The sequence below is a fragment of the Triticum urartu genome, chromosome 1A, assembly GCF_056163025.1.
Source record: "Triticum urartu cultivar PI428250 chromosome 1A, HENAU_Tu73, whole genome shotgun sequence".
NCBI classification, from domain to species: domain Eukaryota; kingdom Viridiplantae; phylum Streptophyta; class Magnoliopsida; order Poales; family Poaceae; genus Triticum; species Triticum urartu.
In genome coordinates this window covers 444,624,743-444,652,512 of record NC_141873.1, presented here as the reverse complement: position 1 = coordinate 444,652,512, position 27,770 = coordinate 444,624,743, and the positions used below count along the sequence as shown (strand labels likewise).

The window sequence follows — 27,770 nt, the reverse complement described above, 5'->3', positions numbered from 1 at the left end:
CATGTGCATCATCTGATTCTATTGAGTCGCATAACAGGATCTGTGATGATTGGCAAGTGAACCAAGAACTAACAAATTGGCTACTGGATTGCTGCAACCAGTAGTAGCATGGATACAAATTACTCCCTCCGTTCGGAATTATTTGTCTCGAATATGGATGTATCTAAAACTAAAATACATCTAGATACATCCATTTCTGCGACAAGTAATTCCGAACGGAGGGAGTACTTAGCAAGGAAACATAACCCATAGGCAACAGACTACTGTTCAGATGCAAGCAAATTCAAGTCAGAATAATTGAGTCATGTAACATATATATATCATTCCAAACAAATGATATGAATAACTGGAACCTAAGTTTTCTTATCAGTAAGTAGCATAATAGGCAAGCAGCTTCTAGGAGGGAAAGAGCATCCAGACTGATGCCAAAGGCTAATCCAACCAACCAACCCGTCAGGGTATAAAATTATACACAACCCTCAAAGTAGACATTTATCATCGCCAAGAGAACCCTAACACAAGTTACAAGTCCTCTTATCAACACAAGTTCCCAGCCCCAGCCAGCCATGGTTGGTCTTCTCCGAGGAAGCAAAAGTACCACCACATTCCTTCAGCATCCCGGTTCCGCACCGCTGTCGCAACATTCCGAACCGATCTTCTTCACCTTAGAGGACAGACATTCTCCTCTTGCCGTTGAACACCCGCTGCGCATTGCCAAATCTCCCAGCCATTATTTGTTCACGCAGAGCTGGATCAAAGATGCCAGTACCAGACGTCATGGAAGTCGTTCTTGCTGGAGCAGGTGAACCAAGAGCGACTCTTTTCTGGATGCTGAAGCATAGCTTGCTGGCATTTCCAGAGCCCGACTGCATCCTCAACCTCTGCTGTGGAGACGAGATATTGTTCCTTGACTTCCGCATGGACAGCGTTGGAGGGCTTGAGAACCTGCTGCTGCTGCCGAACTCCATTCTTCTAAACTTCCCTCTGACATCTGGAGTTGCGTCGACTGCTGCTTGTGGTGTTTCTGGAATTGAGTTAAAAGCCTGTGGTCTTGCTGTTCTTGACATTTGGACATGGGACAGTCGTGACATCGCCTTCTTCTCGGGAAATATGGACATCCGCTCTCTCTCGCTTGGTAGGATCGCGATCGAGGATCGCCTCTTAGGCTGGAGAGGGATCTGTCGCATCATGGGAACTAAAGATACACGCCGCGCTTTGCCAGCAGTCTTGTCCACAGTTGTTTTGTTCATCGTAGGGATGTTCTCTTTGTTCTGAACTGAAGATCCCTTACCAGCGAACCTCAGTCTGGAAGGGCCTGAAGGTTGTGGCATGTTGTTGCTTGGTGGTCTCTGCCTCATAGGAGCAAGTGGTGGTCTCTGCCTCACAGGAGCTGCAAATGATGGCTTCGCCGATTTACCCGTATCCCTCGCAGCCTTCTTCTCATTAGCTAATTCATTCTCCAGCTCTCTAGCCTGTACAAATAGAACTGTCATAAACACATACCAGCATAGGAAAATACATGCAGATGAGTTCTGCAGGCTTGCTCAAGCAAGCAGAACTGAATCTCTTACTTACCCGCTGCTGATGAGTTCTGCAGGCTTGCTCAGTCTCCCTTATCTGTTGCACAAAATTCATATATGTGAAAACTTAGTTCCATATATGAATTGTTTTTTTTGTTTAAAAAAAAGAATTGGTTTTTAGTCTGTCAGTTAGCAATTCTGGTTGGCACCACATACCTTATCTTGAAGAGTTCTGAAGACATTCTCACGAGAAGCATACTTGAGTTGCATCAGTTGCAAGCTTTCGTTCAACTTCGCATTTTCCTTTTCCTCATGGCAGAGCTTTTCGGCCTGGAACAATTTCCAGTTAATACAATAGCTGAATCATGTTATAATTATTCAACAAGGTCAGAAATAAAGTACCATCTGCTTGATCTTGAAGTTTTCAGCTGGATCCACTTGTTTACGAGCAGGGCCATGTTCAATAGCTCGAACTCTACTAGCAAAATTTAGCGAGCATAAAGTTTCTCCTGAATCTGTAGAGCTTGGACTTATCTGCACAAACATAAGTGTCTTGCAATCTCCACCTGCAACAGTTAATGCAAGGTGAACACTCTTTATCTCTTCATTTTTGTCTTTGGACATTCCAGTGCATATAAGCAAGTTCAATAAAACGAGACATAATCATAACCATTTAGATAGAAATCAGTGCACTTGCATAACTCTTTTAGAAAGTCACTTACCTAACGAGCTTTGGAGCAGATGAGTTAGCTTGGAGTTCCTACATTTGACAGCAAAGAGTAGTGGTAAGACTCAGCTGAGGGTATGCTTCTTTTAGTAACTGAGCAAGGCAGATGTTGAAGCATGTGGATAATAAATAAGACTGACCGATATGGGATGTGGGCATTTTTAGAGGCAAGGGCAGCAATAACATCACCCAGTGCAGAGAGTGACTTGTTGATGAACTTTGCCTCCTTCAGCCTCTCTCCTTCTACTTCAGTTTTAGCCAAGCGCTCACTTCCAGCAAGGTCAACCAACCACATGTGGCTTCTGCTCCTTTCCCCAGTCACCAAATGCTCACTTGTAACAGTGACCCTAACCAAGCTGAAAGTACAACAGAAGTCCAGATATCATTATCGCATTGCTGAAATAATGTCATTACTATGTCAAGTATACTAATTTGAATCTAGGAGTAGTTGTTAACAGTCAATCATGAGTTGAATTAATTAGAACGAGTGTCATACAAGTGCAGAAACAATACCTATGGGAGCGACTGCTCAGTTCATTCACACTGGTTGATCCAACAGATCTATTTCTAGCGCCAGCTTTCAGTTTCTCCCACACACCATCTATTGTAGAAATTGGAGCTTCAACCAAGCCAGGCACCTCTTGTGCCCCATCAGCACTTTGCTTTATGTCCAACCTTCAGATGCAACATGATATTAAGCTCCAATCCTTACTAGAGAGTCAGGATAAATGATAAGAAAGGAGACGTACCTTTTTGATGTATGTTCAGAGTTGTCATCAAGAAGGTCCCTGATTTTTTCATTATAGACTTCCAAGATACTCACACCAAATGAGTACGAGACAGATGAGCTTCTCTCCTCTGAGATCCTGAACAGTTCTTCAAGAGCCCTGTAATTAACACCCCTATTCTCTGGAACACCTTCCATAGTGAAGGTTTTCCCTGTTCCAGTTTGCCCATATGCAAAGATGCATACATTGAAACCATCCATGACGGACCTCACGACTGGCAGGCTCTCAGCAAATACAGCCTCTGAAGGAAACAATTAGAATAAAACCCATTAGATTCAACATTCTTCAACTGTACAATCATGTACTCCCTCTATGAACTAATATAAGATCTACTTTACAGAGGGAGTATAAAATAGATTCAGAGAAGGAATGCATATGCAATTAGTTCAATCAAATTATTACTGCAACATATTGCGTGGGATATGCGATTAACCTCCATTTCATATCACAAAACTATGAATCTGAAACATAGGTTAGGGTATATGTCAAGCAGAGTAAGGACAGTAAATACCTTGATCATCAGCCGGTCCAAAAACATGGTCAAATTTAAAGGTCTTCCTCTCTTTTTCCGTGGGAACAAACTGAAGGTCCATCTCCTGGGACGGATCAACCTCAACCACTGATGAGCAGCCACGGGAGATCTCATCGGAACTTAGAGGGCGGCACCGGCAGAATACCCTGATGTTTCCCCTCAGCTCGATGAGCTCATTGTACAAACGACGCCGCTCTGCACACTCCGCCGTGTACTTCTTCTTCAAGCCATCGAACCTTGGTGCACACTCCTCGGCACACTTAGCCACCTGCTGCTTGTACTTCTCCATCAGGCTATTGTACCTCCCCCCTACAGGTACAACAAACAAGATCAAATGTATGTTCTGCAAGCAATTAAGCAAATAAGTTTTACCATCCATCCATAAGGAAGGATTATGCTTGGATGTGTACCTAGGAATTGGAGGGCAGCAGGGCAGTCAGGAGTTGCGATCCCCTTCAGCCGCAGAGATGGGATAAGACAATCGTCCGCTTGATCCCCGAATTCCTGCAAGAAGAAATCTAGAAATCATTGGCATAGAACACAAACAATGGGCCAGATGTAAAGGAGAGAAGGCTCAGGATTTTATAATTGTTAGGAGCCGGAATTCACGAGATCTGAGCGCAAGAACCCAAAATTCCCCACCTCCAGGAAGCTGCGGAGAGCCTCCCCATCTCCTCCTGCAACAGCGGCCTCCGCCTCCACCACCCCCTCCTCCTCAAGGGCGGGCTGTTCCTCCACCGCCTCCTCGCTGGCCAGCTCCGCGTCCTCGCCTGACACTGTGGACAAATCCCGCACCGTGAAACGGATACCAACAAACCCTAGCGCTCAATTGCTTGCAAACAGGACCGAGGACCGTACCTTCGGGATGCTGGGGCATCGGCGCGGCGGACGCGGGCGACGGCGGCGGCGCAGGGCTCGAATCCGCGTGGCGGCTCGGGCTCAGGTGGTCCTCCACGGCGCGGAGCTCTTCCTCGCCTGCCGAAAGAAAAACCCTCGCCATGAGACAACAAGAGAAACCCAACACCTCGGTATACGACGGAACCCCAGACCCGCGCGTCGCGTACCTTGCCGCGGCTGCCGTGACGGAGACGCCGCCGGCGAGGGGGACGAGGCGGCCGGATCCGCTCCCATCGCCGCGATCTGGGGCCGGAGCGGAGCGGGAGGAGCAGAGATCTTCGGGTCGGGGAGTCGGGGGGTTCGGGGGCGGAGGGCGGAGGGCGGAGACGAGATTGGGGGAGGAGACGGGAGACGGAGAGAGAGGAATGTGAGATTTGGGCAGCGGCGGATTTGATTTTTGAACCTGCGGGGGTTCGGGATTGGGGCTGCGTATACTGCTGAGAGACGACCGTTGGGGAGGGGATGGGATGGGATTTTATTGCGGTTTCCTCGCCCGTTTCGGCGAGCCTTCGGTGCGGCGATCGACGGCCTGGATTCCCTCTCCCGTGCCTTCGCCCGTGCACTGTGTTCACACGCCTACACGGTGCGCGTTATTCAGGGTTTTTTTTCACCAAGGAAACAGCTGGACTGCATCTTTTATTAATTTTTCGAAAATAAACGATACAAGGTTCAGTATATATAAGAAAAAAGAACAAAAGCTATTGGTAAACGCTTGTATCTGGCGCGCCGGACGCCTCGCTCGCTAACACACGTGTGCCCTCGTGAGAAGTGCATGAATGAATCTGGATACATATGAACCCACTTTGAAAAACACAATTTGCAATGTCAACAAATTCTGAAAAAATGTGCGCGCGGACATCTCCATATTCTATGTGTGTAGAAAGTTTCATAGAACAACAATTTTTTTTGTAGCCTGTGCAAAAAGACAAAATTTTGTGCCGTGAAATGCTATTTAGAAACAGTAAAATTTGTCTTTTTGCTGAGACAAAACATAAATACTTTTTTACACAAAACTTTGTACCGTGTACATACCTTTGCCAACATGTATGCATAATATTTTTTTAGAATTTTGGAACATTACAAAACGTGTAAAAAGTACATTTTTAAAAAGCGTGTGCAGATGCCCCCGTGTGCAGATCGTCCACTCTCGTTCCCTCGTGCACTTCTTTGTCTTATCCCATAACGCAGCGCAACCACTCGTTGTCACATGTTTCTCTCTACTCCCAATCCCCTACCTTTGAACTTCCAGCTACAACCGGCGATGCTGTAGTCGATGGTTTTTGCTACAACCGTGCTCAGCGGAGACACCATCGTCGACGATTTGCTACAACCGGGTAACGGGGATGCTGGAGCCGTTGGTTTTTTGTAGCAAGGGCGGGCAAAGGCGACGACTCGCAATCCTCTGATTTTTGCTGAAACCAACTAGTAGTAGAGCTACAACCATGTGATGTAGATGTTTGAACTGTTATCGACGAAAGCTGGTGAAGGAAATATGCCCTAGAGGCAATAATAAAGTTATTATTTATTTCTTTATTTCATGATAAATGTTTATTATTCATGCTAGAATTGTATTAACCGGAAACATAATACATGTGTGAATACATAGACAAACAGAGTGTTACTAGTATGCCTCTACTTGACTAGCTCGTTGGTCAAAGATGATTATGTTTCCTAACCATAGACATGAGTTGTCATTTGATAAACGGGATCACATCATTAGGAGAATGATGTGATTGACATGACCCATTCCGTTAGCTTAGCACTTGATCGTTTAGTTTACTGTTATTGCTTTCTTCATGACTTATACATGTTCCTATGACTATGTGATTATGCAACTCCCGATTACCGCAAGAACACTTTGTGTGCTACTAAACGTCACAACGTAACTGGGTGATTATAAAGGTGCTCTACAGGTGTCTCCGATGGTGTTCGTTGAGTTGGCATAGATCGAGAATATGATTTGTCACTCCGATTGTCGGAGAGGTATCTATGGGCCCTCTCGGTAATGCACATCACTATAAGCCTTGCAAGCAATGTGACTAATGAGTTAGTTACGAGATGATGCATTGCGGAACGAGTAAAGAGACTTGCCGATAACGAAATTGAACTAGGTATTGAGATACCGACGATCGAATCTTGGGCAAGTAACATAACGATGACAAAGGGAACAATGTATGTTGTTATGCGGTTTGACTGATAAAGATCTTCGTAGGATATGTAGGAGCCAATATGAATATCTAGGTTCCGCTATTGGTTATTGACCGGAGACATGTCTTGATCATGTCTACATAGTTCTCGAACCCGTAGGGTCCGCACGATTAACGTTCGGTGACGATCGGTATTATAAGTTTATGTGATTTGATGTACCGAAGGTAGTTCGGAGTCCCGAATGAGGTCAGGGACATGACGAGGAGTCTCGAAATGGTCGAGACGTAAAGATCGATATATTGGACGACTATATTCGGACACCGGAAAGGTTCCGAGTGATTCGGGTATTTTTCGGAGTACTGGGGAGTTACGGGAATACGAGGAAGAAGTATTGGGCCTCATGGGCCAAGTGGTGGAAGAGAGGAGGCAGGGCGCGTGGCCCCCCTAGCCCAAACCGAATTGGACTAGGGGGCCGGCCCCCTTTCCTCCTTTCCTCCCTCTCCTTCCTTCTCCCCTTCCCCCTTCCTTTCCTCCTCCTAGTAGGAGTAGGAAAGGTCCTACTCCTACTAGGAGGAGGACTCCTCCTCCTGGCGCGCCCTACAGGGCCGGCTGGCCTCCCCCTTGCTCCTTTATATACGGGGGCAGGGGGGCATCCTAGAACACACAAGTTGATCATTGATCTCTCCCAGCCGTGTGCGGTGCCTCCCTCCACCATAATCCACCTTGGTCATATCGTAGCGGTGCTTAGGCGAAGCCCTGCGTCGGTAGCTTCATCAACATCGTCACCATGCCATCGTGCTGACGAAACTCTCCCTCGAGCTCTACTGGATCGTGAGTTTGCGGGACGTCACCGAGCTAAACGTGTGCTGAACACGGAGGTGCCGTACGTTCGGTACTGAGGATCGGTCGATTGTGAAGACGTACGACTACATCAACCGCGTTGTCATAACGCTTCCGCTTAACGGTCTACGAGGGTACGTGGACGACACTCTCCCCTCTCGTTTCTATGCATCACCATGATCTTGCGTGTGCGTAGGAATTTTTTTTGAAATTACTACGTTCCCCAACAGTGGCATCCGAGCCTGGTTTATGCGTATATGTTATATGCATGAGTAGAACACAAGTGAGTTGTGGGCGATACAAGTCATACTACTTACCAGCATGTCATACTTTGGTTCGGCGGTATTGTTGGATGAAGCGGCCCAGACCGACATTACGCGTATGCTTACGCGAGACTGGTTCTACCGACGTGCTTTGCACATAGGTGGCTGGCAGGTGTCAGTTTCTCCAACTTTAGTTGAACTGAGTGTGACTACGCCTGGTCCTTGTTGAAGGTTAAAACAACACTAACTTGACGAACTATCGTTGTGGTTTTGATGCGTAGGTAAGAACGGTTCTTGCTCAGCCCGTAGCAGCCACGTAAAACTTGCAACAATAAAGTAGAGGACATCTAATTTGTTTTTGCAGAGCTTGTTGTGATGCGATATGGTCAAGACATGATGAGATATAAGTTGTTGTATGAGATGATCATGTTTTGTTGAAGTTATCGGCAACCGGCAGAAGCCTTATGGTTGTCTCTGTATTGCATAAGATGCAAGCGCCAAACAATTGTTTTACTTTATCGCTATGCGATAGCAATAGTTGCAAGAGCAATAGTTGGCGAGACGACCATGTGACGACACATTGATAGATATCAAGATGATGGAGATCATGGTGTCATGTCGGTGACGATAGAGATCATGACGGTACCTTGGAGATGGAGACCAAAGGCACAAGATGATGATGGCCATATCATGTCACATATTTTGATTGCATGTGATGTTTATCCTTTATGCATCTTATTTTGCTTAGTTTGGCGGTAGCATTATAAGATGATCTCTCACTAAAAATTTCAAGGTACAAGTGTTCTCCCTGAGTATGCACCGTTGCAAAAGTTCGTCGTGCCGAGACACCACGTGATGATCGGGTGTGATAGGCTCTACGTTCAAATACAACGGGTGCAAAACAGTTGCACACGCAGAATACTCAGGTTAAACTTGACGAGCCTAGCATATAATAGATATGGCCTCGGAACACTGAGACCGAAAGGTCGAGCGTGAATCATATAGTAGATATGATCAACATAGTGTTGTTCACCATTGAAAACTACTCCATTTCACGTGATGATCGGTTATGGTTTAGTTGATTTGGATCACGTAATCACTTAGATGATTAGAGGGATATCTATCTAAGTGGGAGTTCTTAAGTAATATGATTAATTGAACTTAAATTTATCATGAACTTAGTCTTGATAGTATTTGCATAACTATGTTGTAGATCAATAGCTCGCTATGTAGCTCCCCGTTTATTTTGATATGTTCCTAGAGAAAAACTAAGTTGGAAGATGTTAGTAGCAATGATGCGGATTGGATCCGTGATATGAGGATTATCCTCATTGTTGCACAGAAGAATTATGTCCTTGATGCACCGCTAGGTGACAGACCGATTGCAGGAGCAGATGCAGACGTTATGAACGTTTGGCGAGTTCGATATGATGACTACTTGATAGTTTAGTGCACCATGCTTTATGGCTTAGAATCGGGGCTTCAAAGATGTTTTGAACGCCACGGAGTGATACGTCTCCAACGTATCTATAATTTTTTATTGTTCCATGCTATTATATTATCTGTTTTGGATGTTTATGGGCTTTATTATACACTTTTATATTATTTTTGGGACTAACCTATTAACTGGAGGCCCAGCCCAAATTGTTGTTTTCTTGCCTATTTCAGTGTTTCAAAGAAAAGGAATATCAAACGGAGTCCAAACGGAATGAAACCTTCAGGAGAGTTATTTTTGGAACGGAAGCAATCCAGGAGACTTGGAGTAGACGTCTGGGAAGCTTCGAGGTGGCCATGAGGCAGGGAGGCGCGCCCTACCCCCTGGGCGCCCCCACCCTCGTGGGCCCCTCGTGGCTCCCCTGACCGACTTCTTTCGCCTATATATGTCCATATACCCTAAAACATCGGGGAACAGAATAGATCAGGAGTTCTGCCGCCAGAAGTCTCCGTAGCCATCGGAAACAAATCTAGACCCGTTCCGGCACCCTGCCGGAGGGGGGAATCCCTCTCCGGTGGCCATCTTCATCATCCCGGCGCTCTCCATGACGAGGAGGGAGTAGTCCACCCTCGGGGCTGAGGGTATGTACCAGTAGCTATGTGTTTGATCTCTTTCTCTCTCTCTCTCTCTCTCTCTCTCTCTCTCTCGTGTTCTTGAGTTGGCACGATCTTGATGTATCGTGAGCTTTGCTATTATAGTTGGATCTTATGATGTTTCTCCCCCTCTACTCTCTTGTGATGAATTGAGTTTTCCCTTTGAAGTTGTCTTATCGGATTGAGTCTTTAAGGATTTGAGAACACTTGATGTATGTCTTGCATGTGCTTATCTATGGTGACAATGGGATATCACGTGATCCACTTGATGTATGTTTTGGTGATCAACTTGCGAGTTCCGTGACCTTGTGAACTTATGCATAGGGGTTGGCACATGCTTTCGTCTTGACTCTCCGGTAGAAACTTTGGGGCACTCTTTGAAGTTCTTTGTGTTGGTTGAATAGATGAATCTGAGATTGTGTGATGCATATCGTATAATCATACCCACGGATACTTGAGGTGACATTGGAGTATCTAGGTGACATTAGGGTTTTGGTTGATCTGTGTCTTAAGGTGTTATTCTAGTACGAACTCTATGATAGATTGAACGAAAAGAATAGCTTCGTGTTATTTTACTACAGACTCTTGAATAGATCGATCAAAAATGATAACTTTGAGGTGGTTTCGTACCCTACCATAATCTCTTCACTTGTTCTCTGCTATTAGTGACTGAGGGAGTCCTGGATTAGGGGGTCTCCGGACAGCCGGACTATATTCTTAGGCCGGACTGTTAGACTATGAAGATACAAGATTGAAGACTTCATCTCGTGTCCGTATGGGACTCTACTTGGCGTGGAAGGCAAGCTAGGCAATACGGATATGCATATCTCCTCCTTTGTAACCGACCTTGTGTAACCCTAGCCCTCTCCGGTGTCTATATAAACCGGAGGGTTTTAGTCGGTAGGACTACACACAATCATACCATAGGCTAGCTTCTAGGGTTTAGCCTCTCTGATCTCGTGGTAGATCTACTCTTGTACTACCCATATCATCAATATTAATCAAGCAGGACGTAGGGTTTTACCTCCATCAAGAGGGCCCGAACCTGGGTAAAACTTCGTGTCCCCTGCCTCCTGTTACCATCCGCCTAGACGCACAGTTCGGGACCCCTACCCGAGATCCGCCGGTTTTGACACCGACATTGGTGCTTTCATTGAGAGTTCCTCTGTGCAGTCGCCAGAAGGAAGGATGTCTCGTCTCGTCTTTAAAAACGGTACTACTGTCGGGGGGACTTTGGCTGTCGGCCAAACTCTTCGGCTATGCGGTTTCATCATGACCGCCTGTTCGGCCGCCGCGCCGATGATGACTTCTCGGGTCATCGAAAACAGCCTCCATGTCAAATCGGCACTCGCCGAACAGATGGATCCAATGGAGCTCACCTCCTTAAATGAGCTCTTGGATCGCATCGCCACCTTGGGAGTCGCTACGGACTATGATCGGATTGGGCTTAAACCCGATCAAAGGAAGATTAACTCTCCACCGGTCACCCATCATGTTGCAGTGGTGGAGGAACAATGTGGCGACCTTTCCTCCATCTTGAGGACCAACTATGTCCGAATTCCCGAGCTCTCTGAGCCGGACGCCCGTTCGCGGGAGGACAACACCCGATCCCTGAACTTAGAGTCAGGCAGCGGGCCAGGATTATCGGGTCACACCCCGGAACCGGAACTTCCAAAACTGGAAATTCCTCGGCCCCTGGATCCCAGATCAGGTGAGGGTTCGGATTCAATTCCACCCACCCACCCAAACATAAGCGATCTTTCCCACATCAGGCAAGAGCCCTAGGAAACAGTACATCACTATTGGGCCAGATTCCTCCTTGCGATGAACAAGGTTAAGGACTGTCGCGAGGAAGACGCAATCCTATTTTTCTGCAATAATTGCACGGACAAGGGAATCCTTAAGGCCATAAAACGCCGTGAGATAACACGCTTCACTGACTTGGCGTCCATAGTACGAAAGTACTGTGCGATGGAAAGTGCCTGGAGAACCGAAATACACTTTTGGGATAATCCGGCCCTGAATACAAACCCAGTCCAAAACAAAAGGGTGCATTATCACAATACACCCGGGTCAACCACCAGAAAGCAAAAACCCTCTACAGGGTATGGAACCGCACTGGAGGGATGGCTCAACGGACCCTGCAAAATTCATAGTACAGTGGATACAATACCAACGCACAGCCTCAGAGCATGTTGGATACTCCGGCAGGTGGCCAAAAGTGGTGAGGATCTTATTCTCCCAAATACCACAGAGCACCATCCCGTGGATAACAATACGGTGTTAACGGTCTTCGAGACCTTCGCGTCAAATAATAGGCGCAAGCGAACACTCCGCAGCATGGTCGAAATCTGCCACGTAGCAGCAATAAATCCATGGAGTGACACGACTACTACCTTCAATGCCAGAGACAAACCTAAATTCTGAACGGCCCGAGCACCAGCCGCACTGGTCCTTAGTCCAATCGTGGACGGCTTTCGACTCACCAAAGTACTCATGGACGGCGGCAGCGGATTAAACCTCATCTATGAGGAAACTCTTCAAAAGATGGAAATAGACTAGAACCGCATTGAGCAAAGTAGCACAACCTTTAGAGGAATCATCCCTAGTCGGGAAGCACGCTGCGCTGGGAAAATCACACTAGATGTGGTATTCGGCACGCCGGATAATTACAGGTCCGAAGAAATTACATTCCAAGTGGCCCCGTTCAGTAGTGGTTATCACGCTATTTTAGGACGGGAGGCGTTCACAATCTTCCAAGCCGTACCCCATTACGGGTACATGAAGCTCAAAATGCCCGGGCCCAACGGAATCCTCACTCTCGCCAGTGATCCGGACACAGCACTCCGTGCCGAAAACAAAACAGCCGCACTGGCCCTTGAGGCATTATCCGAAGCCCTCTCGGCCGAGGAATTAACCATGCTACGCTCCATAGTGGACAGGGACGACGTGATACTCGACAGGAGATCCAAGTCCACCTCTTTTAAACCAGCGGATGAAATAGTCAAATTCCAAGTCCACCCAACGGACCCTACAAAAACAGCCTCCATCGGGGCACAGTTAAACCCCGCTGTCGGTGTCAAAACCGGCGGATCTTGGGTAGGGGGTCCCGAACTGTGCGTCTAGGCCGGATGGTAATAGGAGGCAGGGGACACAATGTTTTACCCAGGTTCGGGCCCTCTTGATGGAGGTAAAACCCTACGTCCTGCTTGATTAATATTGATGATATGGGTAGGACAAGAATAGATCTACCATGAGATCAAAGAGGCTAAACCCTAGAAGCTAGCCTATGGTATGATTGTTGTTCGTCCTATGGACTAAAACCCTCCGGTTTATATAGACACCGGAGAGAGCTAGGGTTACACAGAGTCAGTTACAATGGGAGGAGATCTACATATCCGTATTGCCAAGCTTGCCTTCCACGCCAAGGAAAGTCCCATCCGGACACGGGACGAAGTCTTCAATCTTGTATCTTCATAGTCCAAGAGTCCGGTGAAAGGTTATAGTCCGGCTATCCAGACACCCCCTAATCTAGGACTCCCTCAGTAGCCCCTAAACCAGGCTTCAATGACAACGACTCCGGCGCGCAGATTGTCTTCGGCATTGCAAGGCGGGTTCCTCCTCCGAATACTTCATAGAAGATTTTGAACACAAGGATAGTGTCCGGCTCTGCAAAATAAGTTCCACATACTGTCGTAGAGAGAATAATATTTACACAAATCTTAATCTGCTGACACGTTTTGGCAACATGACATTATGCCATGGCCCGGTGCTTATTCGAACCGTTTTTCTTCAACCAGCTCCACACATAACGCGAGGCGGTTTCTTGACACGTCTTGTCAAAGCAGAGATCGTGTTCCCCCAATTACGGGATTCTCATTAATACGGTCGTGGGTAACCCAACCGTGTCTTGGACTCCTAGATTATAGGCAAGTCCCAAATGGCTACGGAGAGGACGCTTGATATTCACCCTCTTTATAAAGGGACAAGGTTTTCGCTTTTTCCCTCTTGTGCTCAATCGAACCCCTCCCCCGCCTCGAGTTCTAACACCCAAAGCCCAGGTCAGGTGCTCCGGATCTTCAATCATGTCCGGATCCAGCCTTCAAGGCCGATGGATGCCCTCCTCCGTCACGGAAGAGGATATCAAGAAGTTGAGGGAGGCCAGATACCTGACCGCCAAGGTTTCGCATCGGCTGCCTGCTCGAGGGCAAGTCGTCCCCACTCCCGAACCCAACGAGAACGTCGTGTTCGTCTCCCACTTCCTCCGAGGCCTAGGCCTCACTCTGGATCCCTTCGTCAGGGGTTTGATGTTCTATTACGGGCTAGATTTCCACGATCTAGCTCCGGACTCCTTTCTCCACATCTCGACATTTATTGTCGTGTGTGAGGCCTTCCTCCGCATTACCCCTCACTTTGGCATGTGGCTCAAGACCTTTGAAGTGAAGCCGAAGATGATCGAGGGGCAACATGCAGCGTGCGGAGGCGCGTCAATAAGCAAGATGGCAGGAGCTCCGTGGCCGAAAGGTTCCTTTCTAGAGGTGTCCGTATTATGGCAACGGGAGTGGTTTTACATCACGGCTCCCCGAAGTGCCAAGTGGGCGGCTACCCCCTCTTTCCGCTCGGGCCCCCCATCACAACTGATGTCATGGATTAGCAGAGGACTGAGCTGGGGTCCAGCCAATGACGTGCCTATACTGCAAAGCCGCATTCAAGATCTCTTCGAGGGAGATTTTAATTTGGTTGTGGTAGTGCAAGTTATGCTGGTTCGTCGAGTCCAGCCCTGCAAACGCCGGCCCCTTCGCTTATCGGAGTTCAACCCAGAAGGACCATGTGCCATTCAAAGTTTCCCCGGCCTGACGCACGAGGAAATGTACAAGTCATTCTTCGGACCTCAAATAGAGTGTCCAGATACTACCGAGGACGTGGGCCTGAGCAGTAACCGCGCCACCGAACAAGTAAGTAATCCTCTAGCCGAACACACCGTCTTTTATTCATAATGACGTCATCTCTGAGAACTCGCTCTTTGACCAGGACTGGCTAACAAAAGCGAAGATGATTCGGTGTTCGCCCCCCCTCCCTGAGGGTTTGGAAAATCCGGTGCTGGAAAAGATGCTCGAGCTCGCACCATGCCCGGAGCCCTTGAAGGAAGATACACGGGGGAATAATATGAGCGAAAGCGGGCCCCCATCACTGCCAGTTCCAACCAAGGGAATGAGTGCCTCCATAAAGGAGGATAATCGGGGGAGGAAGAGGACTGCTTCTGAGGATCTGGAAGCCGAGGCCTCCAAACGAGAGAAGAAGTCTCCAACAGAGGGTCCTGCCTCGAGGGGTGCTCTTGCCGCACAAAGTCCGCGGGAGGATCAGTCCTCCAATGAGTCGTAAGTGATTCAAAAAATACTTTAATAGTGAAGGTATACTACCTTTCCTCTGAGGAGAATAACCGCCACATATATCATGCAGTTCGGGTCTTAGCCCTTCTCAGCTGAGCTCGTCTTCGGGGGATCTTATTCCGGAGATGATGGAGAGCGAAACGCCTCCCCCGGACTCCTCCGCTCAAGAAGCGGGTGACCCCGAAGTGTCGTCACGGAGGGCCTCTCCGGATCCGGTGAGGCCAGAAGATAATCCCATAGTCACCCAAAGTCCCCAACGTCCGGCTCTCGAAGAGAGCAAACAAAAGAGTCCGGCACCGTCTGGTATGCGGTCGGACGTTCCGAGGGAGCTGTTGGAGCGAGCGGCCATCTCAGAAGAACACCGTACGCTAATGGGTACGATGATGGAAAGAATTTCGTCCGCCGAAAGCGGATTACATGAAGCCTTTACGAGTCTACTGACAGGCTTTCAGGTACGTGAAATGATATTTGATAGTACCGCACATGTTAGGTGTGCCTTGTGTAGATAGTAGCCCCCGAGACTCTGGTTGTCGTCGAGAACGGCGGCGAACAGAGGATCATAGTCCCAGGCAATAACCAGACTGCCTTTACGTGCAGGTGGTGGAAGCTCAGGTGGCTAGCCGGACTAGTGAGTTTGCCGAATTAAAGCGGCAACTGGATGCGGCAGACGCCGACATTGAGCTTGTTAACAAGCGGCTTGACGAATCACAGGGTAAGTAATGTTTTCTGGTGAATGTCACATAATAAGAGCATCATGATGCCAGTATCTTTAATATGTTGTGACTGTAGACGGAGCTGCCACCGTGGAGACCCTTCGGGCAGAACTCGCCCGAGCCAAGGAACAAGCGAGGGTTAGTAATGCGGCTGCTTTGAAGGCGGCCGAAGAGTTAAGAGCCGAGAAGGCCGCACATTGCGAAAGCAAAGAGAAGATGGCCAAGATGGCCATAGAATTAAAATACACTGCCGACCGTTGCCAGTTCCTTGAAAAGGAGAACCGGGTGAAGGCAGCGGATGTTGAAAAGGCCACGATGGTGACCAAAGACACTCGCTCTGCTATGAGGGCGAAGAAGGAGGAGCTGTGCGAAGCTGGGGATATTGCGGCTGGGAAGCCCTTTCTGCTGCAGAGGAAGTTCGGAGATCCGCGGTATGCCCCTCTGGATCGGCTATGGAGTTCGGCAGATGCATATATGGACTTGGCGGCAAGCGCCGTTGATGCGGTCGAATACTTCTGAGATCAGACAGATCGTGAAGTGGACAAGCTGTTCTGGTTGCAATTTAACGCTCCAGAGCGTCCGCTTCCCTTGACTGATCAACTAGTCAAATGGGCCCAACTTAATAGGTTGTCTGGACTTGCCATGAGGTCCGTCGTAGATCATTTATGGCCGGAGAAGCCGAAGCCGAACAGCTATTTCAGCTTAGTGCAGCAGTTCCTTGGTGCGGTGCCGCGCATCAATGCAATGAAGAGGTCGGCGTGCATAGAAGGCTCGTGGATGGCCTTTGCCCGTGTTAAAGCATACTGGGCAGAGATGGATGCTACCACTATTGCGGTGCAGGGTTCGGCCATAGGCCGAGTGGCTGCCGAGCACTATTTCGAAGAGGTTCTCGAGGGTGCTCGTTTGACAGAGGCCCGGTGCTCGAAGAATATTATGTTTGAGTGATATGTATTCCCATTGTAAACACAATGTTTTTATGAAATTTATTAAGGTTGTGTTTATACTTTTGCCTGAAAGTAATATGATGTCTCCTGTGCGGCCGTTTATGTATACATGTGTATAACCTGAAAGATTGCAGTCGTCGGCTTCAGCCCCCACGCATATAATGCGGAGGTGTTCGCAGAAGACACGTGTTCACACTTAACCCAATGTCTTGGTCCTATTAAGGAGGTGATAGCGCAGCGAACGAGGCAACCGGACTATAATGCTTTAACACTTTCACTTAGCCATAGGAGTTTGACAGTGGGGTACTAGATAGCCCCTGGTGGCTCCGCACTCTCCCGATCTCGGGGTGCGTACATGCCTGGCCGGAAAATGGCCCTTCATTAAGGCGGAGGAATTCTAACATTCCGATAGGTCATCGAGTGGTTGACCAGTCTCACGCTATATCATGACAGTCAGTTTTCGGCTTTCTCTACTAAGGTGCCCGTCCGGATGAACCAGGGCACAATCGCAGTAGTTCTCTTGGTGCTGCCTTAGCCGATAAAGCGGAACGTAAGGCACCAAAACACAGGAGCCGGGCAAACCCAACATTTGACCAAAGACAATGATTCGGAGCTGATGCATATAAGGCCGAACACTCCCTAAGGTATTCGGTCTTTATGGTATAAACCAGGCCTAAATAGTGCCCTTTGTAAGAAGCCCCTTGTGTCCAGGTACGTGCATTATTCTGACGTGGCCACATGCCAAGACATCAGCATCCTTCTCAATTGTGCTGAGAATTCAAGGGATGTGTATCAATAATAGACAGTAAAAAAGGTTTACGCAGGGTCTTAATCTAAAAAGAATCCTTGGAGCGAGTCCCTGCTGCACGTCTGCGGCTGTGTCTCCATTGTGCCGTATCCTGGACGGGTGTAGCACGATGGTCATCTGTAAAAGAGAGGAACTTAGGTGAAAAAGTTGTCGTGCAAAAAGGTGGTTTTTTAAAGAAACCATGTATAAAAAATGAGTAAAAAATTGCCACTTGTCTGCGCGCGTTGAGCCCCTTGTATTTGTAATAGGGGTGTGGCCCTCAATCCGGTATGAATTACATATAGCTGCGCCGGACTCGTCTAACCGTGTCCGTGGTCTTGACGACCTATCGAATGCTTTAGTTGGTGAGGCCGTTTTTAGTGTGCGGCTGCTAAGGCAATCGCATTCTTTTCGGCGTGCAAAGATCGCTTAATATTTCCGTTCACTGTAATGATGCCACGTGGACCGGGCATCTTGAGTGTGAGGGAAGTGTAATGTGGTATTGCATTAAAGCTAGCAAAAGCTTCACGTCCAAGTAGTGCTTGATAACCACTTTGGAACGGAGCAATGTGGAAGGTTAAATGTTCTCTACGGAAGTTATCGGGGAAGCCAAATATAACTTTTAGTAGCAGGGAGCCCGTGCAGTGAGCCCCTGGGCCTGGCGTTACTCCTTTAAAGGTAGTGTTGCTATGGCGGATTTTCGTTGGGTCTATCCCCATTTCGCGGATTGTATCCTGGTATATCAGGTTTAAACTGCTGCCACCGTCCATCAGGACTCGTGTAAAGTGGTATCCGTTAATTATTGGGTCTAATACCAGGGCAGCCCATCCTGCACGCCGGATACTTGCTGAGTAATCACGATGGTCGAAAGTGATCGTTTGAGACGACCAGTGGTAGGACTTCGCTGTGATAGGCCCTTGGGCATGTTTCTCTGGGAGTGCCGCTTTGCTTCCCTTGATCACGTGTAACACGTTGACTATTTTGACTTCTAGTGGAAACTTTTTTTGTTCCCCAGTGTCTTGCTTGAGAGGCTCATCCTTGTCTTCGCTTGGTGTATCCTCCCCCTTGTGTACGGCGTTGAGCTTGCCGGACTGCTTGAAGACCTAACATTCTCTATGGGTATGATTGGCGGGTTTACCAGGCGTGCTATGGATCTGACATATTTGGTCCAGAATTTTGTTTAGGCTGGACAGTTCGTCTCTGGCGCCTTTAGAGGGCGGCTTTTGCTGACTTGGCCGAGAGCTTTTGAATCCGGCATTTACTGTCGTGCTCTTCGTGCTGTCTTCTTTATTCCGGCGTTTTTTATTGTTGTTGCGCCGTGATTTCCCGTTTCCATCTCTAGCTTCGAATGTACTGGGGTCGCTGGTGCTGCATCTGGCTAGCTAGCTATCCTCACCCGTGCAAAAGCGGGTCATGAGGCTTGTTAATGCTGCCATTGTTCTCGGCTTTTCTTGGCCGAGGTGTCTGGCAAGCCATTCGTCACGGACGCTATGCTAAAAAGCTGCCAAGGCTTCGGCGTCCGGACAGTCGACTATTTGGTTCTTTTTAGTAAGAAACCTGTTCCAAAGCTTTTGGGCCGACTCTCCGGGCTGTTGAGTTATATGACTCAAATCGTCCGCGTCTGGAGGTCGGACATAAGTCCCTTAAAAATTTGCCCGAAAAGCATCTTCGAGCTCTTCCCAACTTCCAATGGAGTTTTCGGGGAGGCTTTTAAGCCAGTGCCGAGCTGGCCCTTTGAGTTTGAGGGGTAAGTATTTAATGGCGTGGAGATCGTCTCCTCGAGCCATATGGATGTGGAGGATATAGTCCTCAATCCATACCTCAGGGTCTGTTGTTCCGTCGTATGCCTCTATGTTTACGGGTTTGAATCCCTTTGGAAATTCATGGTCCAGCACCTCATCGGTGAAACATAGGGGGTGTGCGGCGCCCCTGTATCTGGGCGTGCCGTGGTGTTCGGATGTTTGGTGTGTTGCATCGTGTGCTGGAGTGCACTTGCGGGGTCCATAGATGGATCTAGTTGCTCCGTCCTTTTATTGCGAGCACTTGCGTGGATCACATATTGGCTTCTGTGCGGCGTTGCTTGCCGCTCCATGTTGGCCGTGAGGTCGTCTATCCGGCCGGGTGGCCGTTTTAATTTTTGGTTGCGGGGGATCTAAGGCCTCCTCATCAAATTCAGGTAGCAACTTCTGCTTCAGGTAGCTCTTGGTGAGGCGATTACCGCCATACTTCACTGCTGTGTTGAGTACTTTACTCCATCTGATTTGGAGTGTGTCTTGCGCCGCCTTGAGCCTTTGCTTCTGCCTTTTTAGACTCCTCGTGGTGGCAACAAGCCTTTGATGGGCATTTTGTTGCTCCGGGCGTCTGTCCGGTGTTATGTCCTCCGGACTATTATCCTTGACAGAGTTGGTTTGCTCGGTTTGATTCTCCGCGTTGCCGTGGTCCGGCAGTGGTTCGCCCTGCTCTAACGCTGGGTCTATATGATCATTATTTCTGTCAAGGCGGGATTTGGGGCGGCGCTTACGTCGCTGCTTTGACTGCTTCTCGAGGGGACAGCCCTTCGTTGCGTCCTTCCGTTCCTTGTCGTCATTTTCCTTTGGTGTGTCCACCATGTATACGTCATGTGATGAGGTGGACGTCCAGTGCCCTATGGGCAGTGGTTCCTCTTTGTCTCTCGCATCGTCGTCCATACCGTCGATGTTTTCGGAGTCGAAGTCGAGCATGTCGGTTAAGTCATCGACAGTGGCTACTAAGTGGGTGGTGGGTGGGTCGCAAATTTCTTCGTCGTCCACATCCCAGTCCTACCGGACATAGTTCGAACAGGATCCTCCTGATAAGGAGAGAGACCTTAACGAGTTCAGTATGTCGCCAAAGGGCAAGTGCTAAAAAATATCCACGGAGGTAAATTCCATGATCGGCGCCCAATCAGATTCGATAGGAACGGGCGCAGGCGGTTCGGAGTCCGTGGTCGGAGAAGGATTCGGCAGTTTAACAACACGGCTCTCGTGCAAGGTAAGGTCGATGTTCGGCTCGATCGCCGCTGAGGGTAAGGCCTCCGTGGTGGGGTCCATCCACCCGTCTGCGGAAGGCGCAACTGGCTCCGAATGGAGGGTCGGAGCGGCTGCCAATGTGATCTCCTTAACATTGTCCGATGGGAGAGCTAAGTCATACTCATCGTGACCGCGTGGCGCACAAGGCAGAGGCTCAAATCCGTCGAATATCAAATCTCCACGGATATCGGTCGTGTAGTTTAAGCTTCCAAACCTGACCTGGTGGCCAGGGGCGTAACTTTCAATCTGCTCCAGATGGCCAAGCGAATTGGCCCGCAATGCAAAGCTGCCGAACATGAAGATCTGTCCGGGGAGAAAAGTCTCACCCTGGACTGCATCGCTATTGATGATAGTAGGAGCCATCAAGCCTAATGGCGACGACACAAAGGAACTCTCAATGAAAGCACCAATGTCGGTGTCAAAACCGGCGGATCTCGGGTAGGGGGTCCCGAACTGTGCGTCTAGGCCAGATGGTAACAGGAGGCAGGGGACACAATGTTTTACCCAGGTTCGGGCCCTCTTGATGGAGGTAAAACCCTACGTCCTGCTTGATTAATATTGATGATACGGGTAGTACAAGAGTAGATCTACCATGAGATCAGAGAGGCTAAACCCTAGAAGCTAGCCTATGGTATGATTGTTGTTCGTCCTATGGACTAAAACCCTCCAGTTTATATAGACACCGGAGAGGGCTAGGGTTACACAGAGTCGGTTACAATGGGAGGAGATCTACATATCCGTATTGCCAAGCTTGCCTTCCACGCCAAGGAAAGTCCCATCCGGACACGGGACGAAGTCTTCAATCTTGTATCTTCATAGTCCAAGAGTCCGGCCAAAGGTTATAGTCCGGCTATCCGGACACCCCCTAATCCAGGACTCCCTCACCCGCTGTGGACGTCGCACTACGAGAGTTCCTGCGTTAGAACTAGGACATATTCGCATGGCATCCCTCAGACATGCCAGGAATCCCACGCAGGCTGGCCAAGCATAGCCTCAATATCCTAAAGGGATTCAAGCCGGTCAAGCAAGCTCTTCGGCGTTTCTCCGAACCTAAGAGACAGGCCATGGGAGAGGAACTAGCCAAGTTATTGGAGGCCAGATTCATCAGAGAAATAAAACACCCAGACTGGCTAGCAAACCTGGTGATGGTACTAAAGAAGGAAAAATCCTGGCGCCTTTATGTCGATTTCATAGACCTCAATAAAGCTTGCCCAAAGGATCCCTTCCCCCTCCCACGCATCGATCAAATCATTGATGCTACCGCAGGACACGAGTCATTGTGTTTCCTCGACGCATACTCCGGTTACCACCAAATAAAGATGGCGGAGTCCGACCAAGCCGCAACGGCATTCATCACACCATACGGCCCCTTCTGTTTTAACACAATGCCTTTTGGGCTCAAAAAGCCGGCACAACATATCAGCGCATGATTCAGACATGTCTGGAGAAACAAATCGGCAAAACAGTAGAGGCATACATAGACGATGTGGTCGTCAAAACCAAACACGTCGACTCTTTGATAGACGACTTGAGGCTCACATTCGACAACCTCCAAACATACGACATCAAGCTCAATCTGGAAAAATGCGTTTTCAGCGTACTAGCCGGAAAGCTCCTAGGTTTCATTGTCTCCAGTAGAGGTATTGAAGCTAATCCGGCCAAAATCCGAGCTTTGTCACAGTTGGCTACCCTAACAGATCTCAAACAAATCCAGAAGTTAACTGGATGCGTGGCGGCTCTAAGCCGCTTTATCTCCTGCTTAGGAGAAAAGTCTTTACCCCTTTATCGCCTCCTTCGGCGCACCGAACACTTCGAGTGGACGGACGCGGCCACAGCCGGACTGGAAGAAATAAAGGCCATTTTGGCAACCAACCCAATCCTGGCCGCGCCAAACATCGGCGAACCAATGCTGCTGTACATTGTGGCAACTCATCAAGTTGTCAGCGCAGTGCTCATCATCGAACAAGAAGCAGACGGACACAAATTCCCTCTTCAAAAGCTAGTATACTATGTATCCACTGTCCTCACTCCATGCAAATCACGGTACCCACATTATCAAAAGATAGCCTATGCGGTATTCATGGCATCCCGGAAGCTGCGACACTACTTTCAAGAGTGTTCGATTACAGTAGCCTCGGAAGTGCCACTTAATGATATTATAAACAACCATGACGCTACGGGCCGGATTGCCAAATGGGCCATTGAGCTCCTCCCGTTTGACATAACATACAAACCTCGACGAGCCATCAAGTCGCAAGTATTGGCCGACTTCATCGCCGAATGAACGGAGGCCGAACTCCATAAAGAGTACGACGCATACTCCAATTGGATCATGCACTTCAACGGTTCTAAAATGCTGGCTGGTCTAGGGGCTGGCGTCGTCCTGACGTCCCCAACCGGAGATACCATTCAGTACGTGCTGCAAATATTGTATACAGACTCCAAGAATGCAGCCGAATACGAAGCTCTGTTGCATGGTCTTCGGATGGTAGTCTCCATGGGTATTCAACGTTTGGAGGTGCGTGGGGATTCAAACCTCACAATATCCCAAATAAATGGAGACTTTGACGCCAAGGATCCGAAAATGGCGGCCTATCGAAACGCCGTCCTAAAAATGTCAACTCGGTTCGAGGGGCTCGAATTTCACCATGTGGCTCGGGAAAACAATCAGGCGGCGGATATCCTCGCCCGCATCGGCGCAAAATGCGATGCAGTCCCCCTAACATATTTTTGGAAAGGTTGTTTAAACCATCCGTAGTATGGGAAGGGGACACGGGTAACAACAGTCCGGACCCGGCCAAAATACCCGATACCGAACTCTCTGACACAATCGGAGGCTCCGTCACCGAAATAACACCTTCAGCCCACGAAATAATGGCCATTATTGCCCCGTGGACTGAACCATTCCTGGCCTACCTAACTAGACAGGAACTTCCGGAGGACCAAAATGAGGCACGCTACATAGTGCGGTGATCCAAGGCCTACAGGGTCCATGAGGGAGAATTGTACAAAAAAAGTACTACCGGAGTCCTTCAAAGGTGCATCTCCGAACTGGAAGGGCGGAATCTTTTGGCAGAAATTCACACCGGACTCGGCGGTCATCATGCCATAGCCTGGGCTCTTGTAAGCAAGGCCTTCCGTACAGGATTCTATTGGCCAACGGCCGGGCAGATGCACAAGACTTGGTCCAACGTTGCGCCGGTTGCCAGCTCTTTGCAAATCAAAGCCACATGCTACCCACCGCCCTCCAAACAATCCGCATTACATGGCCCTTTGCGGTCTGGGGGCTTGACATGGTTGTACCCCTTAAAGGGGGAACCCACAAGAAAAAATACTTATTGGTCATGGTGGATAAATTCACCAAATGAATAGAGGCCAAACCTGTTAAAACAGCCGAATCCGGACCAGTGATAGACTTCATATCCGGGGTTGTAGACCGTTATGGCGTCCCCCACAGCATCATCACTGATAATGGCACGAACTTCACGGCCGATGAGGTAAAACTCTAGTGCGGCAAAATGGGCATCAAGCTCGATTACGCTTCAGTCTATCATCCACAAACCAACGGTCAAGTCGAGCGAGCAAACGGTCTTATAATGAGCGGCATTAAACCCAGATTAGTACGCTCCTTAACAGAGTCTAACACGCACTGGGTAGAGGAGCTAGAATCCATACTCCGGGGGCTGCGGACCACGCCGAATCGTAGTACCAGATATACACCCTTCTTTATGGTGTACGGCGCAGAGGCAGTCTTGCCCCGTGACATAATTCATGACTCACCTCGAGTGCGCATGTACGAAGAAAGAGAAGGCGAGCTCGATCGGCAGGATAGTCTAGACACCCTGGAAGAGGAGCGCGACGTAGCCAAAGCCCGTTCCGCATTTTATCAGCAACAGGCTCGCAGATACCAAAGCAGAGAAGTACGGGCCAAAATTTATAACATTGGCGAACTAGTTCTACGCCTGCCGGATAAGAAAAAGAACAAGCTCGAGCCCAAATGGGAAGGTCCTTTCATTATTGACCAAGTTCTGACCGGTGGATCGTACCGACTACGGGATGCATCGACTAGTCGACTCGAGCCGAACCCATGGAACGCGGCCAGGCTCCGAAGATTCTATGCCTAGCACCGGACTCTATGTTAGTCCCCTCCCTTTGTCCATTTTCTGCATATACATCATCTGTCTTGTTTCCCTTTCTTTCTTTCTTTTATTATTTCTCTAGGCCTTCAAGGGTCACCTTGTGCCTCACTTGTACATTACAGATGCGCTAGCCACACTCTTCATACCTGGGGGCTTCTTTCACAGAAGCTTAAATTATTTATCTGGGCCTCATGCCCAACACATGTTTTATACTTCCACATGTACCTTTTTTCACCATTATATGCATCGATATGACTTAAGTTTTGGCCAAGCTGGGTTGTCTGGCTCTTGTATTTATGCCCTACGTTCCCGTTAATTCGGCTAGGGCATAAGGGGAGCACCTCTGAGATTGTTACTGCTGGGTCAGCCGGATGTGTACCTCAGACTGGGTGAAGCCGAAAGCTAGCGTTCTTAAGGGAATATTCAGTCGGTGAACAAAAGATGATTTTTATTTATTGTCCATATTTGCCCCCAGATGTTTTTTCTGCGTTTCCTATCACAGTCCAGATATGCACTTTAGGGCATGCTTACCCAGGGAAAGGAACCCTTAACGGAACTATTCTCCCTGGAAGATGTTTCTTACTACCCATGTAATATAACATAACTAGTTGGGCAATTGTCTGATAAAGCACTAATGACCCCTACGGCTGGTCTCCATGCATACCCTGGTTTTATATAACTGAGCGGGTATTCGGATTCACTCTGGACTATAGGGCCCGGAGGTTGAAGCGAAAAGGTCCGCAACGACAAATGATCTACAATTCGGCTAGAAGGCATTATACATGTCACTTTAATTACATAGTCATGCAGACTGACTAAATTCCTCCTCTATACCATCCAACAGGCGGTCTAGCTTACAATCCTATTGGGAATACTTTGCGGCTAATTCTACTTGCCCATAAACTAAGCTAACGGGGATCTCTTTTCCGTCGGGCCCCACAGGTCCGACTTCGGCCATGTGATTTTGGGTGTGCCTTGGTATACCGCGTCTTCACCATGGCCCAGGCTTCTCTGGCACCCTGTCGGCAGGCTGATATCTTCCATAATTGGAAGCACCCCGTGCTCCCTTTAGCTTCTCCGCAAGCTCTGCAACGCCTTCTGGCAGGGAGACGGACGGCCACAAGGCCTGGGCAACACCCTGCATCACTTGCCGAACTTGTTCGTGCAGATGTGACAGCTCAGATAGAAGATCACCCGCAGACCCGGGCATTTCCTCCGCGGGATGACCCGTTAGCATACCTACAGACATAACACTGTTAGTCAGTTTGTTCGCTGAACTCCTTTAAAAGGATTCTTTCAAACACTTACTGAAAATGCCGCACCGAAGCCGCTTATTCTCCTTCTCGGAGTCCGCAAGCTGTCCCCGAACGTCTTTTAGTTCCACGTTCAGCTTAATATTGGCGTCTTGGAGATTGTTTTTCTCCCGCATAACCTCGATCAGCACGCGTTTGCAGCCTCTAGCTGTCGCATAACATGCTGGTCCCCCGGATTTTCTCCGGATTCATCTGCAAAATCAATTGTTAGATCTGCAGACACGCCGCACACTATATGGTAACCATCATTCTTCGAAGTAAATGTTACCAGCGGGAGGCTTTTTCTGTTCCTGCAATGCGGCAAGAGCGGCCCGCAGTTGGGTCTTGCATTCCTCCAGCTCCTGGGACAGCCTAGTATTCTTCTCTGTAAGAACCTACATATTAAAGATGATCCTTAAATCAGTTCTGCTAACTGTTTTAAGTCTCAGGGGCTACTGATACATATAAATCACCAGATTTACTCACCCGTACATCCTTTACATACTGATTCGTGGCTCTGGCTAGACCATCTTGAGGAGCAAGGAGGTACGCCTCTCCAGAATTGAAGGTGTCGAACGCCTCTGGTGAGAAACAAGCGTCGCGGAGTATGGCCCGGCGGCGCCTATGATTCATGGCGCTTTCCACTTCTGAGTTTGTAGCGGATAATCTATCCGCATCCTCTGTAGGGGGATTATCCGGTGCCTGCCCCATATCGTCTTCCGCCTCCATGTCCGGTCCTGGCGCCCGACTGGTGGAAGCTTGATTGGCAGCATTGCCGGACATATTCCAGCGAGCGTTTTTTTGTTAAAGAAGCGCGGACATCATTACATTTTGAGAAAGACGACAACCACGGAGCGGGGTTTTTCCTATACCTTTGCGCCGGCGTCTCCGTCCTGACTGCCTTCCTTTTTGGCCTACCCGGCCTCGGTGCCTCTTGTTGGCAAGTTGCTGCGGGTTCGGCAGGGCGTCCCAAATGCCTTCCCTGTAAAAGATGTCATGTGTATATGGTGGGTGAAGTGCGTAAAAGGGGATCCTAGTTTTGGAGTTGGGACTTTTTGATTTTTCTTACCTGTGATGCAGGGAGCAGTCCGGGATAGTCGGCCATAATGGCCACCAGGGCATCGTCACAGCTTAACTGATAGAACTGCCGGTCTATCAGTTCCACGGAGATAACCGGATCTTCTTCAAGTCCGGAATCGAGGGCCCGGTCAGGGTCCTATGGTTGTGGAGAAGGGCTGCTGACCTCCTTTATGGCTTTTCGCAGTTCTTGCCGCAAAGTGGCCAGGTGAATACTTACGACTAAGAATGCGGGAAAAATGGGGGCAGGGAGATATAACTTACGCAGCTTGGAGGATTGTACATGGAGAATCCATCCTGTGGCTTGATGCGGGTGAACTCCTCTTCCTCACCCTTGAACAGTTCGGACAGAATTTTCGCTAGAGCGGCAGCATTGTCCGGACCCTTACGCCCGCAGCGGGTGGCGTCATCCGCCCCGTTATAACACCACAAGGGGTGCCCACGATATTGAAGTGGTTGCACTCCCCGCATTATGCAAATCGACATAACTTCGATTATTGTCAATCCTGATCGAGCCAGTGCTTTGATCTGGTTCATCAGATAGAGGACTTCTCCGTTGTCTTCCGCCTGGGGGCTCC

The 27,770-nt window shown here is 48.8% G+C and overlaps 1 protein-coding gene across 1 annotated transcript; it reads right to left on the bottom strand.

Annotated features, from left to right (window-relative positions):
* Window positions 1-282: 282 nt before the first annotated feature.
* Window positions 283-4,912, bottom strand: LOC125517121 (P-loop containing nucleoside triphosphate hydrolases superfamily protein). Its single transcript, XM_048682312.2, has 13 exons — window positions 4,632-4,912; window positions 4,426-4,542; window positions 4,210-4,343; window positions 3,978-4,071; window positions 3,547-3,876; window positions 2,997-3,276; window positions 2,761-2,922; window positions 2,388-2,603; window positions 2,243-2,280; window positions 1,923-2,086; window positions 1,737-1,850; window positions 1,576-1,617; window positions 283-1,472 (listed from the first exon to the last, which is right to left on the bottom strand). The coding sequence occupies exons 1-13, from the start codon at window positions 4,696-4,698 to the stop codon at window positions 666-668; spliced, it is 2,565 nt and encodes an 854-aa protein (XP_048538269.2). The 5' UTR covers window positions 4,699-4,912; the 3' UTR covers window positions 283-665.
* Between the last annotated feature and the right edge of the window lie 22,858 nt (window positions 4,913-27,770).

What these genes read in the sequence shown, in the direction of transcription:
- LOC125517121 (XM_048682312.2), bottom strand. Translation starts at nt 4,698, where the DNA reads ATGGGAGCGGATCCGGCCGCCTCGTCCCCCTCGCCGGCGGCGTCTCCG. An exon ending in TGGACCGGCTGATGATCAAG is followed by an intron (nt 3,277 to 3,546) that starts GTATTTACTGTC and finishes TGTTTCCTTCAG; the next exon opens with AGGCTGTATTTGCTGAGAGC. An exon ending in TCTGAACATACATCAAAAAG is followed by an intron (nt 2,923 to 2,996) that starts GTACGTCTCCTT and finishes TTGCATCTGAAG; the next exon opens with GTTGGACATAAAGCAAAGTG.